This window comes from Eurosta solidaginis, chromosome 4 (assembly GCF_040869045.1).
Source record: "Eurosta solidaginis isolate ZX-2024a chromosome 4, ASM4086904v1, whole genome shotgun sequence".
In the NCBI taxonomy this organism is placed as follows: Eukaryota; Metazoa; Arthropoda; class Insecta; order Diptera; family Tephritidae; genus Eurosta; species Eurosta solidaginis.
This window is the reverse complement of record NC_090322.1, coordinates 19,552,332-19,567,651: the sequence shown is the minus strand read 5'-3', so window position 1 is coordinate 19,567,651 and position 15,320 is coordinate 19,552,332. Positions and strand designations below refer to the sequence as shown.

Here is a 15,320-nt window from a genome sequence, read left to right as displayed (position 1 = left end):
ATTGTTTAGTACTGATAGGCGTATCACCAGGAGTGTGACTAGGCAGCTAGCGTATCAGGTGGCAGGATCCCTGTTTAATCAAATAGATACGGGAATACCATTCCCAGTTGACTTTGTACCTACCGACCTTTTTAATCGGTGTGCAGCCAGAATTTTCGGAACGAGTGAGAGCGATACAAGTAGACGTTCTACAGTGTCGATCATCAACCAAGTGGCCATCAACGAATCTAATAACAGCCTAAGTTTTTCTACAAAGATAGAGCGACTATTAAATATGCCAGAAACCGGAACACCAGGAGTTACCGGAGGAGCGGATGCCGGGCAAGATGGACAGCCAGTGAATTCGGGAGCTGGTAGTTCGAAGGCCTCAGGAAACGGACCAAGTGCAACTGCCGCCGGCACCGAACAGCTAGAGCGGATGATGGAGATGATGGCTACACAAAACCAAGTTATGGCGCAGTACATGAACGCGGTTCGTGACCTGAGGACCGACGTTTCGCACCTTAGCAATCGTATGGGGGACTTAGAAGTTTCGGCTCAAGCGCTGAACCAGCAAGCCGCTAACGCATCCACTCCGCAAGGGGGGAGAGATAGGGGCCAAAACAGAAATAATGCCGACGCTGCTACGGGTCAGGGCAGAAATGGGGAGCCCTCGCACCCACATTGGAGGAAGGTCGACCTAGACAAGTGGCACGTCAAGTTCGATGGGTCTGCTAAGGGGATCACCGTGGAAAGCTTTTTATTTAGAATAGAGAAGTAAAGGGCTCAGTATGGCATCTCCTACAATCGTCTCTTCACTGATTTCCATTATCTCGTGACAGGCTCCGCGCTTAAGTGGTACTGGCAGGTTCTTGAGGATCATGCCGACGACCCTGCTTTTGGCTACTTCGAGCTCAAGGCAGAGCTGTTGGCCCACTTTAAAACCGCTGAGTCTGATTACGAGATAATCAGGGAAATCATGGAGAGGAAGCAGTCAGGTCAAGAGAGTTTTGTGATTTTTATGGCGAGGTCCACGACTTGACGTTCAGGCTAAAGCAGAAAATCCCGGAAAAGGAGCTGGTGGGCATCATTAAGGGGAATTTAAAGCCTTATTTGGCAAATTTAACGTTCGCAGCAAAAATGGATACCTTGGCCGATCTAAAGACGGAGTGTCGGCGTGCAGAACGTCTAATCAAGGAGAATAGGAGTAGGTCGGCAAGGGCAGTGAACGAGATGGTATTTCCCGCAGCACAAGTTGAGGCTGAAGTAGATGGGGGGAAGCTCGTCGAGGCACTCGAACAGCCAGCCAAACCGAGACTAGGGTTTAATCAGCCACTTAACAGTAATAATCCTGGGCCTTTTTCCACTGCTGGTGGTGTGTCTGTTGGAACTAACTCCACGACCGGTCCCAAACCCACTGTTAACTCCTTCTGTACGTCTCCATTCCACTTAATGTTATGTGTTACGTGTGGTATGCCTGTGAATTACTTTGTCATGAATCCGTCGGAGGCGTTGAAAGAAAATAGGTGTAAGTCTCGTTTTCACAGTATGGTTTGTTTTGCTTGTGGCAGTGCCACGTCTTCTTGTGTTTTTAAGCCCGGGAAGGGAAACTCCACACTGGCGGAGATTTCCGGGACCTCCAGCCAGGAACAGGCACAACCGGAAACCAACCGGAATACAGGGTTTTGAAAAGGGATAGAACTGTTGGTGGTACAGAGGAAGTAGGATCTGGAGTGAAAACCGATTTAAAAAGTTTGCACCAAAGGAAAATTGATTATGAAGCAGCACGTAGGAGAATTTTTTGTGAGGAAATAATACTAGAGAAAAAGAAACGAAACTTTGAGAAAATAAGAAAGATGAGAGAAAAGGCAAAAAGAATTAAGAGGATTTGTAATAAAATTATCTCAACGATAGTAACGGTTAAGGGAGACAATAGGATCTTTGCCCAAACAACCATTGGTGGCCGTGACGCGGTAGCTCTTTTGGATTCGGGTGCGGGGGCTAGCTGTTTAGGAAAAAATTGTCAAAGGCTATTAGAGGGCAAAGAAAACTTAATACTCCCGATAAGTGGGCAAAACATTCGTACCGCGAACGGTGGAGAAACGCCAGTTGTGGGAGTAATCACCCTTCCCGTGCATTGGGATGGAATGTGTAAGGAATTGGAGTTTCTGATTGTCCCGGGGTTGCAACAGGAAGTGTATCTTGGTATCGACTTTTGGCAGGTGTTTGACTTGAACGTGGTGAGTAGGAGGGCTATGTTGCGTTCGGGACAGGTTGGCGTTGCAGAACTCATGCCCGCCGAAGGGGACTTGTCCTTTGATGCCGTGCAGCACACGTTGACGCTGGAAGAGAGTAAAGCGTTGGAAAAGGTGAAAGCGAAGTTTCCATCTTTTGCGATGTTAGGTTTAGGGCGTACAGATGTAGAGGAACACATCATTGAGGTCGTTAATGAAAACTTACCCGTTAAGCAGAGACATTACCCGATCTCGCCGGCGATACAGAAGCTTGTGTACCAGGAATTAGACAGAATGATAGATATGGGAGTGATAGAAGAGAGTAATAGTAGTTGGAGTTCTCCCGTATCGTTAGTAATTAAAGGAACAAAAAATAGGCTCTGTCTAGATGCGAGAAAAATTAATGAACGCACGGTGAAGGATGCATACCCTCTTCCCCACATCGACGGGATTCTTAGCCGTTTGCAAAACACACGTTTTATTTCCGCGATAGATCTTAAAGATGCATTTTGGCAAATACCACTGGAGCAAAAGTCCAGGGAAAAGACCGCTTTTACTGTGCCAGGAAGACCCCTTTACCATTTTACTGTGATGCCCTTCGGTCTTTGTAATGCTGCACAAAGAATGTGCAGATTAATGAACAAAGTTATACCCGCTTCTTTACGTGAATGTGTTTTTGTGTATTTAGACGATTTGTTAGTGTGTTCGGAGGATTTCTTGTCTCATTTGTCCTTGTTAGAAAAGGTCGCTCGGTGTTTGCGAGAAGCAAAACTAACAATTAATGTCGAGAAAAGCAAGTTTTGCTATAAGGAGGTCCGATACCTAGGATATGTAGTGGGAGACGGATGCATTCGTACTGATGCCAACAAAGTAGCCGCGGTGAGGGACTTTCCGGAACCCAAAACGCCGAAGCAATTACGACGGTTCCTCGGGATGTCCGGCTGGTACCGAAGATTTATCCAGGACTACGCGACGATCGCAGCGCCGCTGCACGACTGCCTCCAAAAGGACAAGATTAAGCGATTTACAATGACCGAAGACGCACGAAAGTCCTTTACCCGACTAAAACAAAGCCTGATTACTGCCCCTGTACTGACCCATCCGGACTTTTGTAAACATTTTTACATCCAATGTGACGCGTCGACGAACGGAGTGGGTGGGGTTTTGTTTCAATTAGACGAGGACGGCAACGAACGACCTATAGCATACGTTTCCGCTAAGCTCAATAAAGCTCAAAAGAATTATAGCATCACCGAACTTGAGTGTTATGCTGCTATCGTTAGTGTAAAACGATTCAGACCCTACGTAGAAGGGCTTCCGTTCACCATAATTACTGACCATGCCAGCCTTAAGTGGCTGATGAACCAAAAGGATTTATCAGGCAGACTGGCACGATGGAGCCTAAAACTTCAAGGGTATGACTTCGACATCCAACACCGGAAAGGTTCGCAAAATGTAGTGCCCGACACCTTGTCGAGGATGAATATGGACGAACTAGGCTTGAGTGAAAGGAATGTCGAAGTCTGCCTGAACTCACCTTGCTTTAAATCGGACGAATACTTGGAACTCCTAAAGATTGTTGACGGAAACAAAGACAGACTACCTGACCTGTGTACCTCGGACGGTTACGTTTATCGACGAACGCAATTTGACCGGGGAGACGGACTCCAATCGGACCAGACGTGGAAACTCTGGGTTCCGTCGGGATTGAGAGCGGGGTTAGTGGAACGCGCCCACAGTTCGCCATCTGTTGGCCACGGAGGTATCCACAAAACCCTAGCACGAATCCGCGAGAAATACTACTGGCCAGGGATGGTGACTGATGTACACAAATTTGTTAAAGAATGTGATATTTGTAAGGGGAATAAAAATCGTAATAATTTTCATAAGCCAATGATGGGAAAACAGCACATCACCGAACGGCCGTTTCAACGTGTGTTTATAGATTTCATGGGTCCATACCCACGTACTTGTGATGGCAATGTTTATGTGTTTGTATGTCTTGATCACTTTTCAAAATTTGTGTTTCTGAAACCAATGAAAAATGCGACTTCCGCGGAGGTAATAAAGTTTTTAGAGCGCGACGTCTTTCATGTCTTTGGTGTCCCTGAGTACCTCCACTCGGATAATGGGAAGCAATTTGTTTCTGAGTTATTTTCAAAGTTCTTGGAAAAATATGGAACAAAGCATATAAGGACAGCATTTTATTCACCACAGGGCAACGCCGCCGAAAGAGTTAATAGATCAGTTCTTCAGATAATTAGGTCCTTCGTAAATGAGAATCAGCGTAATTGGGACAAATGCATCAGCGATGCAGCATTTGCTCTCCGTAGTGCGGTGCATGCATCCATCAACTGTTCTCCTTACTATGCAATTTTCGGCCTGCCGATGATGCAACACGCGGCGTCTTACGAAATTTGTCGAAAACTTCATTCCGTGAAAAATGTAGATTTCCAAGTGGAGGCAGGGACAGACCGATTGCAACATATTCGCGAAAAGATCATGAAAGAATTAAAACTAGCGCATGAAAGAAGTCAGAAAGTTTATAATACAAGGAGTAAGGACATAAGGTTTCAGATAGGACAAGTGGTATACCGCCGAAATTTCAAGCAAAGCTCTCAAATTGACTATTACAACGCGAAACTTGCCCCAAAACAAGTCAAGTGCGTAGTGTTACGGGCGATAGGGAACTCCATGTACGAGCTTGGTGATTCCAATGGCAAGAAAATCGGCGTATACCACGCTAAAGATATGTTTGCTGTTTAGGTAAATGTTTAGTGCATGTTGCGATGTTCGTTACTATGTATGTAGGTTCATTGTGATTAATGTTATCTGTACCTTTTTGGACGAACTACACCAGTAGGAATGAATTGTATCTAACCACAATGTAATTATTGAGGCGATTTTTTTTTATTGATGTAGATGTAGATACATATTCACTTGACAATCCCTTAAATCACTTTTTCGCTTGATTTATTTCCAGTTGTTTATTTATCCCTATTTTTTGATTTTTTTATTAACTTTGACCGACTTTCTTACTACATTATTCTCTTAAGTTTAGTTATAGTCAGAAACCTGTGATATAGATTTGGGCTTTTATCTGTGATATACATATTTACTGACCTAGTATGTGATATAGCACGTAGTGAATCGAAATAATTTAAGTGCATGGTGTACACGTAGCTACTTTCGAAATTTTGTGAGCAATGCTAAGGCAACCAGATTAGGTAAAATTATGAAGCCCGGCTTTGGGGCATGGGTCGAAGCCACACGTTTGGTTAGGAAAATCGGCTACAGGCTGTGTTTATAATTTTTTTACGCACACGTTCCAAGTTGCGGGCAACCTCGACGACTGCGAGCCTGTAACGACAGCCTGTGGTAGTGGATGCAACATAAATTTATCAGAGCCCTAGGAAACACGTCAAACCAAATCGGCCCATCCTCGAACATATAAAGCAACATCGAACAGTCAAACCAGTTGCCAATGCCTAGTGCACAACCATGTCAAACCCTACTTCGTGTTTGTGAATGTATGTATGCATGGAAAGTATTTTCCCTTGTGAAAGCGTGAATGTCTATATAGATAGCTTGTAGGTGTCGGTTTTAGTGGCTGTGTAGGCATGTATGTATCTGTGAATAACGTTTATTGGCAAGAATGTATAGGTTATTCCTTCGGGTGATGAGTGAAAAACGGGCGAGGGAAACCTGCCTTTCTACTTTGGCGATGGCTGCGCTTAATAGCCGAAATAAAATATAAATTAATGATCGAAGTGTCCAAGACCGAAAAGGACGTCTTATATATAACTAGTGCGTGAAAATATAAAAAAAAAAAAAAAGTTTTTTTTATAAAGTGGAAGAATAGCCGAATTTTTTTTGTACTGCAAGTGACCGCAAGTTTACGGAACCGGCCACCGGTACACTCAAAACGGACCTGCAACAAGCTTTAAGGTAAGTTAAAAGTACCGGTTGTTTAAATCAATTGAAATATAAAATATAAAAATTTTATAAAACCTAAAAGTTAATAAAATTTACAATTAAATTACCCTAAAATTTAATAAAGATATAAAATCAAATTAAATCTAAAATTTACTTAAACTTAAAATGTTAATAAAACCCAAAATTCAGTAAAAAGCGAAAATGTGATAAAAGCTAACATTAGTTAAAACCTAACGTTGAATAAAATCAAAAAATTTAATAAGATTCTAAATTTAATAAAAGCATAAAAATACATAAATCTTAAAACTAAATTAAACCTACAATAAATAAATAAACTAAAATTTAATTAAATCTAAAATGAAAGTAAATCGAAAATTTAATAAAAACCAGAAATCTAATAAATCCAAAATTTAATTAAACCTAAAATTAAATTAAATCAAAAATTTAATAAAAACCAAAAATTCAATAAATCTAGCATCTAGTTAATTAAACTTAAAATTTTATAACACCTAAAATTTAATAAAATCTCCAATTAAATTATCCTGAAATGTAATAAAATCTAAAATTTAATAAAATCAGAAAAAAAAAACTATAAAATTTAAAATTTTATATATACCCTAAAATTGAATAACATCTAAAAATTTATAAAACCTAAAGAATGAAATAAAATCTACAATTTAATAAAATATAAAATGTGATAAAACCCAAAATTAAATAAAACCCAAAACCAAAGAAAACATTAAACAAATAAAACCCTAAGCAAATCAAGTTTTATAAAAATACTGCTATTTTTATAAAATAAATTACACCAAAATAAATTTAAGAAAAAAGAAATAGTATTTTCCATTTTCCAAATAAATTAAATTTATAACCACTGTCATACCATAAATTAAATAAATAAATAAATTAATTAAATAAATAAAAGTATGAAATAATTAATGCGAATAAATAAGACACACATCTACGTAGCCACATATACATACATACACAGTATAAAATACAAATAAATAGAATTAATAAATACAAACAAATAGAATTTTTAGTAAGGTTTTGTTCTATTTCTATAACAGGTCCCCACCCGGCGGGGTTATCCCTGGACCGCATCCACCCAAGAAGTTTGGTGTTAAGTTAATTGCGTCAAAGCCGACGGCAAATCCGCATAGAGGAAACATCGTAGAAATAAAAACCTAGCGCAATGTTATTTTGAGCAGTCGGATGGAAAATCAACCACCAATAAGCCGGAGAAGGAAAGACAAAGGCAGCGAAAACCACAACATCCACAGAGAGGACGGAGAGACTGGCAGCGCTTTGTTTTTTTTTTATATAACTGCTGTATATTTTATGTATATGTGTATAATTTTTTTTGTTATATGCGCCAGCGAATTTATTGTATTTTTGCAAGGAGAATTTAGTCTGGGGGCAATTCCACGGTTGGGGTCTGATTTCTGATCTTTGCACTAACTAAACTTTCGGTTGAATTTTTTTTATAGATTTTTTTTTTACACAAATCGTTTGTGAACTCAACCCGATAAATTTGATTTTTGAGATAGCCTTCTCTTACTTTTGGCGAGTTTTGGATTTAGATTTCTACTTGTTAGTTGCACCAACTGCAAGGCCTTGTAGCTTAGCACAGCTCAAAGCAAGAAAAAAAAAAACAAAAAAAATATATAGGCGTTGCACAGGTGCGGAAGAGGGGGCGTGGGTATGTCGACTGACAAGGACGAATGTGAGGGTAATTAGGGACTTTTTAGACTTTTGACGGACGGACTAGTGTCAGGCTAAGGGGGCTTCGCTCGGAATAAGGAGTCATAGCGAAGCCCAAGGCTACATTCCATATGTAGAAGAGGGAGGGTAGACTCCACCTGACCTGGACGGGCCTTCACTCTCCTATCACCTTGTATATTTCTCACCCTATCTCTATATGTACACACAGGCATGAATCCCTCTATATTTGTTTACGGGTACTGAAGGTGAGAGCGGTGGAAAAGACCCCCCTAACCGACGAGCTAGCCAGGGCTCGCAAGCATGCCTGCTTGCCACCGTCCCTTACCACAAAAACAGACAGTAACGTAACAATGTTGATCCGAAGAGTGCTAGATTCATATATTCTAAATTAAAATTCCTTAGTGTAACATTTCTCTCATCTTAGTGGTCTGATTTTTAGGGCAAAACAGTAACAGTGAGTTAAATTTTTTGGTATATTTGGAATACCATTATTTTAGTATTTTCATAAATAAGGTGTAACACGAACATTTTGGTGTTCTTGTAGGAATGAGAAAAACATTTTTCGAAAGTCTTCAGTAGAACTGTACAGGGGAAGATCCATGGTAGAATATGACGTGAATGCATATAATTTGTTTTAACAAAGACCTGTTTAATTTTTTTGGAAACAAATTAAACATATATACTGGAAATATCAAAAATATGGACGTATTAGTTTAACACAGCCTTACTTATGGAAGCCAACACCAAAGATACCCAAGTTAAAAATTGTCAGATAGCCGAATGACAGAACAAAGAAAAATTTAGAGCGAGACAATTGACGGCTTACTTCACCTCGTTATCCCAAAATGCCTCTGCTGAGCGTGCATACATTATTCTAGTACCAATCAATCACGGCTCAACTATACGGTTGACTCATCTGTACAACAACAAAATATCTTAGTACAGATTGTCAAAATCTGTTCATTGCTGTTAGGCGAATGTAATATAAACGTCAATTGTTTTGTCAACCATTGCAACATTGTAGTCCACAAACAAATAAATAAATAAATTTTTATGCAGGACATCTTTCTACGTTTGAGGCCTTAGACCGCTCTTTCAAAACAAAAACCCTCAGTGATCCACGAAAACTAAATAAAACCAGTATTCAATTTCGTAGATTAAGAATTTGTCTAGTTAATTACCCACGCCCATTTAGTCCTCATGAACAAACGTGTATATTTTCTTGGCTACGTTGTGGGCATGGCGCAATGATACAAGGTGGCAGCATGGGACAGCTGATTATAAACTTTTTTTATTTGATTTGATACATCAACTTCCTGCGCAGTACGATTTTAAGATTTGTCCATCGAATTTACAAAAACAAAGTACATGAAATTTTTATTTATGTTTGTAGGTATGTCACCATGCTGCCACTTTGTATCATTCCGCTGTGGTTGTGAGTAACCGTCAAATAGTATACCAGATTCAACACGAGAAATTAATGCTTGTAGCAGCAAGTTTAAAAGCTGGTGAAGCCGTTTGGTTTGGCCGTGAAGTTAGCAAACCCTTTGCATCAAAACAGGGCATTGAAGATGGGAATGTTCATGCAAGTATTGGATGCGGATCGACTTATATTTGGAGAATCAGCATTGACACACGCTTTATTATTCAGTGTTGTATCGGTTGATGAAAATGGTGTTGTGAAATTACTGCGCGTAGCAAATTCATGGCGTGGTGAAAAATATGCAAAGAAAATACATACACATATGTATGTATATTAAATATTTTGTACGTCCGTCATGCTGGACCCCCCCCCCCCCCCCCCCGCTCCCTCTTAAGCACTAGGCCAAACAAAAAAATTTTAATGTGGGAATAATGTGCTATTCATGTACGCAATAGTGCCAAAAAGAATTCAGTTTTTTGACAACTTTTAATGATTTTTTAAAACTTCAAAAGTGGGGGGTCCAGCTGGACGTCCAGCTAGACCCCCCCCCCCCCCCCCCCCTCCTCATAAGCAAAATTTAAATGTGGGAATTATGTGCTATTTATGTGCTCCGACATAAGCTACGGTCTGTCCAAAAAAACAAAGGGGTGGCAAGGGGCGAGTGGAGGCATATAACCCCAGAAGGCAAAATTGAAACGGGATAGGTGCAGATTTTTGTGCTACTTATGGGCTCAATAGTTCGTTTTTTGACAACTTTTAATGTTTTTTTAAACCACAAAAGTTGGGGTTCCAGCTGGAATTTAATGTGCTGGACGTCCAGCTAGACATCAAAAGTGTGGGGGGGGATCCAGCTAGACCCCCCCCCCCCCCCTCATAAGCACTAGGCCAAACAAAAAAATTTAAATTTTTATGGGCTCAATAGTTCCAAAAACGATTCGTTTTTTTGACAACTTTTAATGTTTTTTTTTTTCAAACATCAAAGGTGGGGGTCCAGCTGGACGTCCAGCACTTTAAATTCCAGCTGGGCCCTCCACTTTTGATGTTTTAAAAAAACATTAAAAGTCAGAAAACGAATCGTTTTTGGAACTATTGAGCCCATAAATAGCACAAAATTCTGCACCTATTCCGTTTCGATTTTGTAGTCTGGGGTTATATGCCTCCGCTCGCCCCTTGCCCCCCTTTGTTTTTTGGATAGACAGTAGCTTATGTTGGAGCACATAAACAGCACATAATTCCCACATTTCAATTTTTTTGTTTTACCTAGAGCTCATGAGGGGGGTCTAGCTGGACGCTGGACCCCCCACTTTGAAATTTTAAAAAAACTTTAAAAGTTGTCAAAAACCGAATTCTTTTTGGCGCTATTGAGCACATAAATAGCACATAATTCCCACATTAAAATTTTTTTGTTTGGCCTAGTGCTTACGAGGGGGGAAGGGGGTCTAGCTGGACCCTCCACTTTTGATGTTTAAAAAAAACATTAAAAGTTGTCAGAAAACGAATCGTTTTTGGAACTATTGAGCCCATAAATAGCACAAAATTCTGCACCTATCGCGTTTCGACTTTGTTTTTTGGACAGACCGTAGCTTATGTTGCAGCACATAATTCCCACATTTAAACTTTTTGTTTTACCTAGTGCTTATGAGAGGGGGGCTCTTGCTGGACGTCCAGCTGGACCCCCCCACTTTTGAAGTTTTAAAAAAATCAGTAAAAGTTGTCAAAAACCGAATTGTTTTTGGCACTATTGAGTACATAAATAGCAATTATTCCCACATTTAAATTTTTTTGTTTGACCTAGTCGTTATGGGGGGGATCTAGCTGGACCCCCACTTTTAAAGCTTTAAAAAATCATTAAAAGTTGTCAAAACCCGAATTCTTTTTGGCACTATTGAGTATATCAATAGCACATAATTCCCACATTTAAATTTTTTTGTTTGGCCTAGTGCGTATGGGGGGGGGGGGGGGGGGGGGGGGGGATCTAGCTGGACCCCTGCATTTATATCCCGCCAAAGACTGTCCAAACATCTGCTGTAAAAAACTGTAGTCCAATGGAGCCACTCAATCTTTTTGTGGGGGGAATTAAGCCTGAATCGCTACAGTACGATGCCATGGAAATGGACATAATTTTATCGAAATTCTCGGAATTAGGAATCTTCAACGGAATCTCCGATATACTATGTACTTTGATGTATCTAAATTTAAACGAATTAAACTCTAATATCTTTGTTGTTGTTATAGTATCGCCATAAAATGTCCACAATTTATTTTCTTTGGTCAATTCACAATGTGTTCATTTACAAAATCCATTTTACAAAAATAGCAAAATAAGTAGGACATGTAGCAAGAAAGCAATAGATTTTCTTTGCGAAGTTTTAGCAAAATTCGACTATATTGCAGCGAATATTTAACGCTATGCTGCTAGTAAATAAATGCACAACAACAACAAAGCAAGCAACCACTTTATGCACATGTACACATTAAAGGAAGCAATCACACTTATGTACATGTTCACATTAAATCAAGCAGCCACACATACACATAACCAGCAGCTTGAAGGAAAGAGATTATATCACATACACATCACATTATCATCAGCTAAGAGCAAAAGTTGTTACTCACACATACACACGCATTTAGCTAAATTACCAATTATGAGGTACAACTGTTCCAGAAGGCATGTTCGCGAAAAGTCTAGACTTTAGGATAAATATGTGAATGACGCAACAGAGAGTATAAAAGCGGCACAAGCTGATTAATAATAATCAGTTTGATTTAAAAACGCTATTAGTGAAGTATAGTTGGAGTTGTGAAGTACTACCCCCAAAGTAGTCTAAATATATACCATTTTGCAATACTGAATATTGGAATTATAAATTCGACAGTTTAGCGATTCGAAAGATAGGAGAAGGTGCTACACAATCAGAATTTCCCTAAACTCGTTACAATATCTTAATGTTTTTGAAATACTTTATGTAATCAAGAGCCCCGTTCTTTTATATAAGTAAGTTATCCGCGAGATATACCTAAAAAGGAAACCAAGAAATTTTTTTAATTAGATGGGGCTATTATTTCCATTGACCGCTTTACGTTTCTTTGAACCCAACTCCTATATTGATTTAACAAATCTGTAAGCTATGAAGGTATATAATAAACTACTAGAATAATTAGATGGGGCTATTATTTCCATTTACCGCTTTACGTTTTTTTTGCACCCAACTCCTAAATTGATTTAACAAATCTGTAAGCTATGAAGGTATACAAAAAAATAACCTTGTGGAAAAAGTATTTATTTATGAATGGAAAAAAGTATGCATTCATTTCAAGTGTATACCTATATGACACTATTTTATTTTATTTTTTATTTTTTCTGTATTTTATCTTTTTCGTCCTCCCGCCTAGTAAGATTTCAGTACTGGTACAAGCAAAGAGTTTTTATTTGTTAAGAGCCGTCACTGGATACTTTGACAACAACCAAGTAACTAATTCATGCCGAATGTATCTCAAAGAAGTTTTTGATAGTTTTCTTTAACTGCATCCTATATATTTATGGGGTGTAGGGACTTAGCATAATTGCGATTTTTGGAAAGAGAATTAATTCATTAATTTAATGCAGTCATTAAAATAAACACAAATACGCCACGGAAATGTATAAAAGGCAATTTTATAAATATATCTGACAACAAAAAACCAGCGACTTACCTTGAGAAAACATCGAGTAATTTGCCAAAGTATCGAGTGACGGCTCTTAGCAATTAAAAACTCTTTGGTACAAGTGTGTAAACCAAGGTGAATTCAGACCAATTCGCCGCGCAGAAGAATGTCAAATCAAAAGAAAATTTTCATTGATTTCGATTTAACTGATATATTGTTGTACAAGACGTTGTATGGAAAATAATCAGGAAGAAGCAATCAGCTGTTGGGATAACAACACCTGGGGGTCGATTCCGGTTGTGCGTTATCGTAAAGTGAAAAGTATTGTGACGAATATATTAGCATCACTAAAGGATAATATCACTTCTAAGCCGATGCTAAGCAGTCACTTGTATGTACACAAACAAATTCACATGCATATATCTGAGATACTCACAAAAGTACTCACATATACACACGCATATGGCTATGCGAGAGACTATAAACTACAAATTCACATGGCTATATGTATCTGGTAAATAAGTAGTAAATTTTAGAAGAAGAAACGCCTAGAAGTATGCGAGACAGCAGAGAGTATACAAGGAGCGAAAGCTGAGTAAGCAGCAATCAGTTTGATTTAAACACGCTATCAGTTGCAAAGTGAAGTTTAATTGTAGTACTCCCAAAGTTGTCTAATAAAGACCATTTTGCAATATAGAATATTGGAATGTTTTATTCAACAGTTTAGCGATACCAACGTTAGCAACCTTGCAAATAAGGGGAGTTGCACTAAATTCGTTATAATTGGTTTCAGAAGAGGAATTGTTGAATAAATTCCGAAGATTTTGAATACAACAAGGACATGGCGAAGTTCATTGAACTATAGATACAGCAGCTCAAACAGGAGTTGGAAGCTCGCGGATTGAATACAACTGGCCACAAATCCCAACTACAAAGACGAATACGAGTGGCAATGGAATCAGAAGGAATTAACGTAGAAGAGTATGTCTTTCGTCTTGATGGCGATGAGACAACAAAATTGGAGAAGAAAAATGAAACACCGCAGACAATGGCGAACGCAGACTTGAACACGATTTTGGCTGCAATATCTGCTCAAACATCGGCAGTGTCATCTCAATTGGCAGAACAGAAGACATATGGCATCCCAACTGGAATCACAGGAAGCACGCATTTCAGAAATGTCGACACAGATTACATCCAAGATGGGAACTCAACTGGAAGAACAGAAGATATATATGGCATCTCAACTGGAAGAACAGAAAACACACATGGCGTCACAAATTGCAGAACAATTGAAACAACAAGACGCACGCATAACATTACAACTCTAAGCACAAGAGGAGCGTATCTCAACGAAGATGGAAGCACAGGAAACAAAAGTATAATCGCAGCTGGAGGTTTTTAGTGAACTACAAATAAAATTGAGGCCGAAATGGATGCTCTGAAAGACCGGATTCAGGAGTTACAACTGTACCGTCCAATCACTACAACGTCTTCTCTGAAGGTAAAATCTCCAACTTTTGATGGTTCTGTTCCTTTCCAAGTATTTAAGCTCCAATTTGAGAAGACGTCAGCAGCGAACAACTGGAATGCCGAGGATAAAGTTGCTGCATTGTTCGTGGCGTTAAAAGAACCTGCTGCTGAGATCTTGCAGACCATTCCAGAGGGAGAACGAAATAACTACGAAACATTGATGGGTGCTCTAGAAAGGCGATACGGAAGCGAACATAAAGCAAATATACCAAATAGAGTTGCAAAACCGCTACCAAAAACCGAATGGGACTTTGCAGGAGTTTGCGTCGGATGTCGAAAGGCTGGTCCATTTAGCAAATTCGGGAGCACCCGTGGAATACACCGAGAGAGTAAAAATCCAGAGCTTTATAAATGGCATACCGGACGTGGAAACGAGGCGAGCTACATACGCAAACCCAAAGCTAACATTTGCTGAAACGGTATCCCATGCACTGACCCAGGAAAGAGCGGTACTTTTGAGTAATGCGGCAGTTACTCACCAACGTACGTACCAAAAACGTGACAGCTGACACGACCTGTCTTATTGAGTGTGTAATGTAAACGAAAACTCACCGACGTGCAACGCCCGTACGTACGTAGCCCGGAACGTAGAAATCAAAACAATTTTGATTTTTTGCGTAAGAACGTGTCAGCTGATCGCTCTCTCACTAGACAGAGTTGCCTAGTAAACTTTTGTGCGCTAATTTTTGACCGTTTGCAGTTTTATGCAAAAACACCTAATTAAAGTTTGAAAAATTGTGAAAATAATTCAAAATAATTATTTAAAAGTGCTGATTATAAATATTTAATCTATTTATACTTATTTAATATGTATTCCGGCCTTTTACAATATCAAAAATTAA

The 15,320-nt window shown here is 39.3% G+C and overlaps 2 protein-coding genes across 2 annotated transcripts in view; both read left to right on the top strand.

The window, feature by feature from the left end:
• Nucleotides 1-15,320, top strand: part of LOC137248420 (zinc finger protein 729-like) — a 417,415-nt gene that overhangs the window by 75,657 nt on the left and 326,438 nt on the right. The window lies entirely within an intron of this gene.
• LOC137249210 (zinc finger protein 595-like) overlaps nt 9,364-15,320 on the top strand; it is a 51,018-nt gene continuing 45,061 nt past the window's right edge. The window contains exon 1 of the mRNA XM_067780517.1: nt 9,364-9,621. Coding sequence (XP_067636618.1) covers nt 9,446-9,621 — 176 coding nt within the window. The 5' untranslated portion in view covers nt 9,364-9,445. The remainder of the gene's footprint in view (nt 9,622-15,320) is intronic.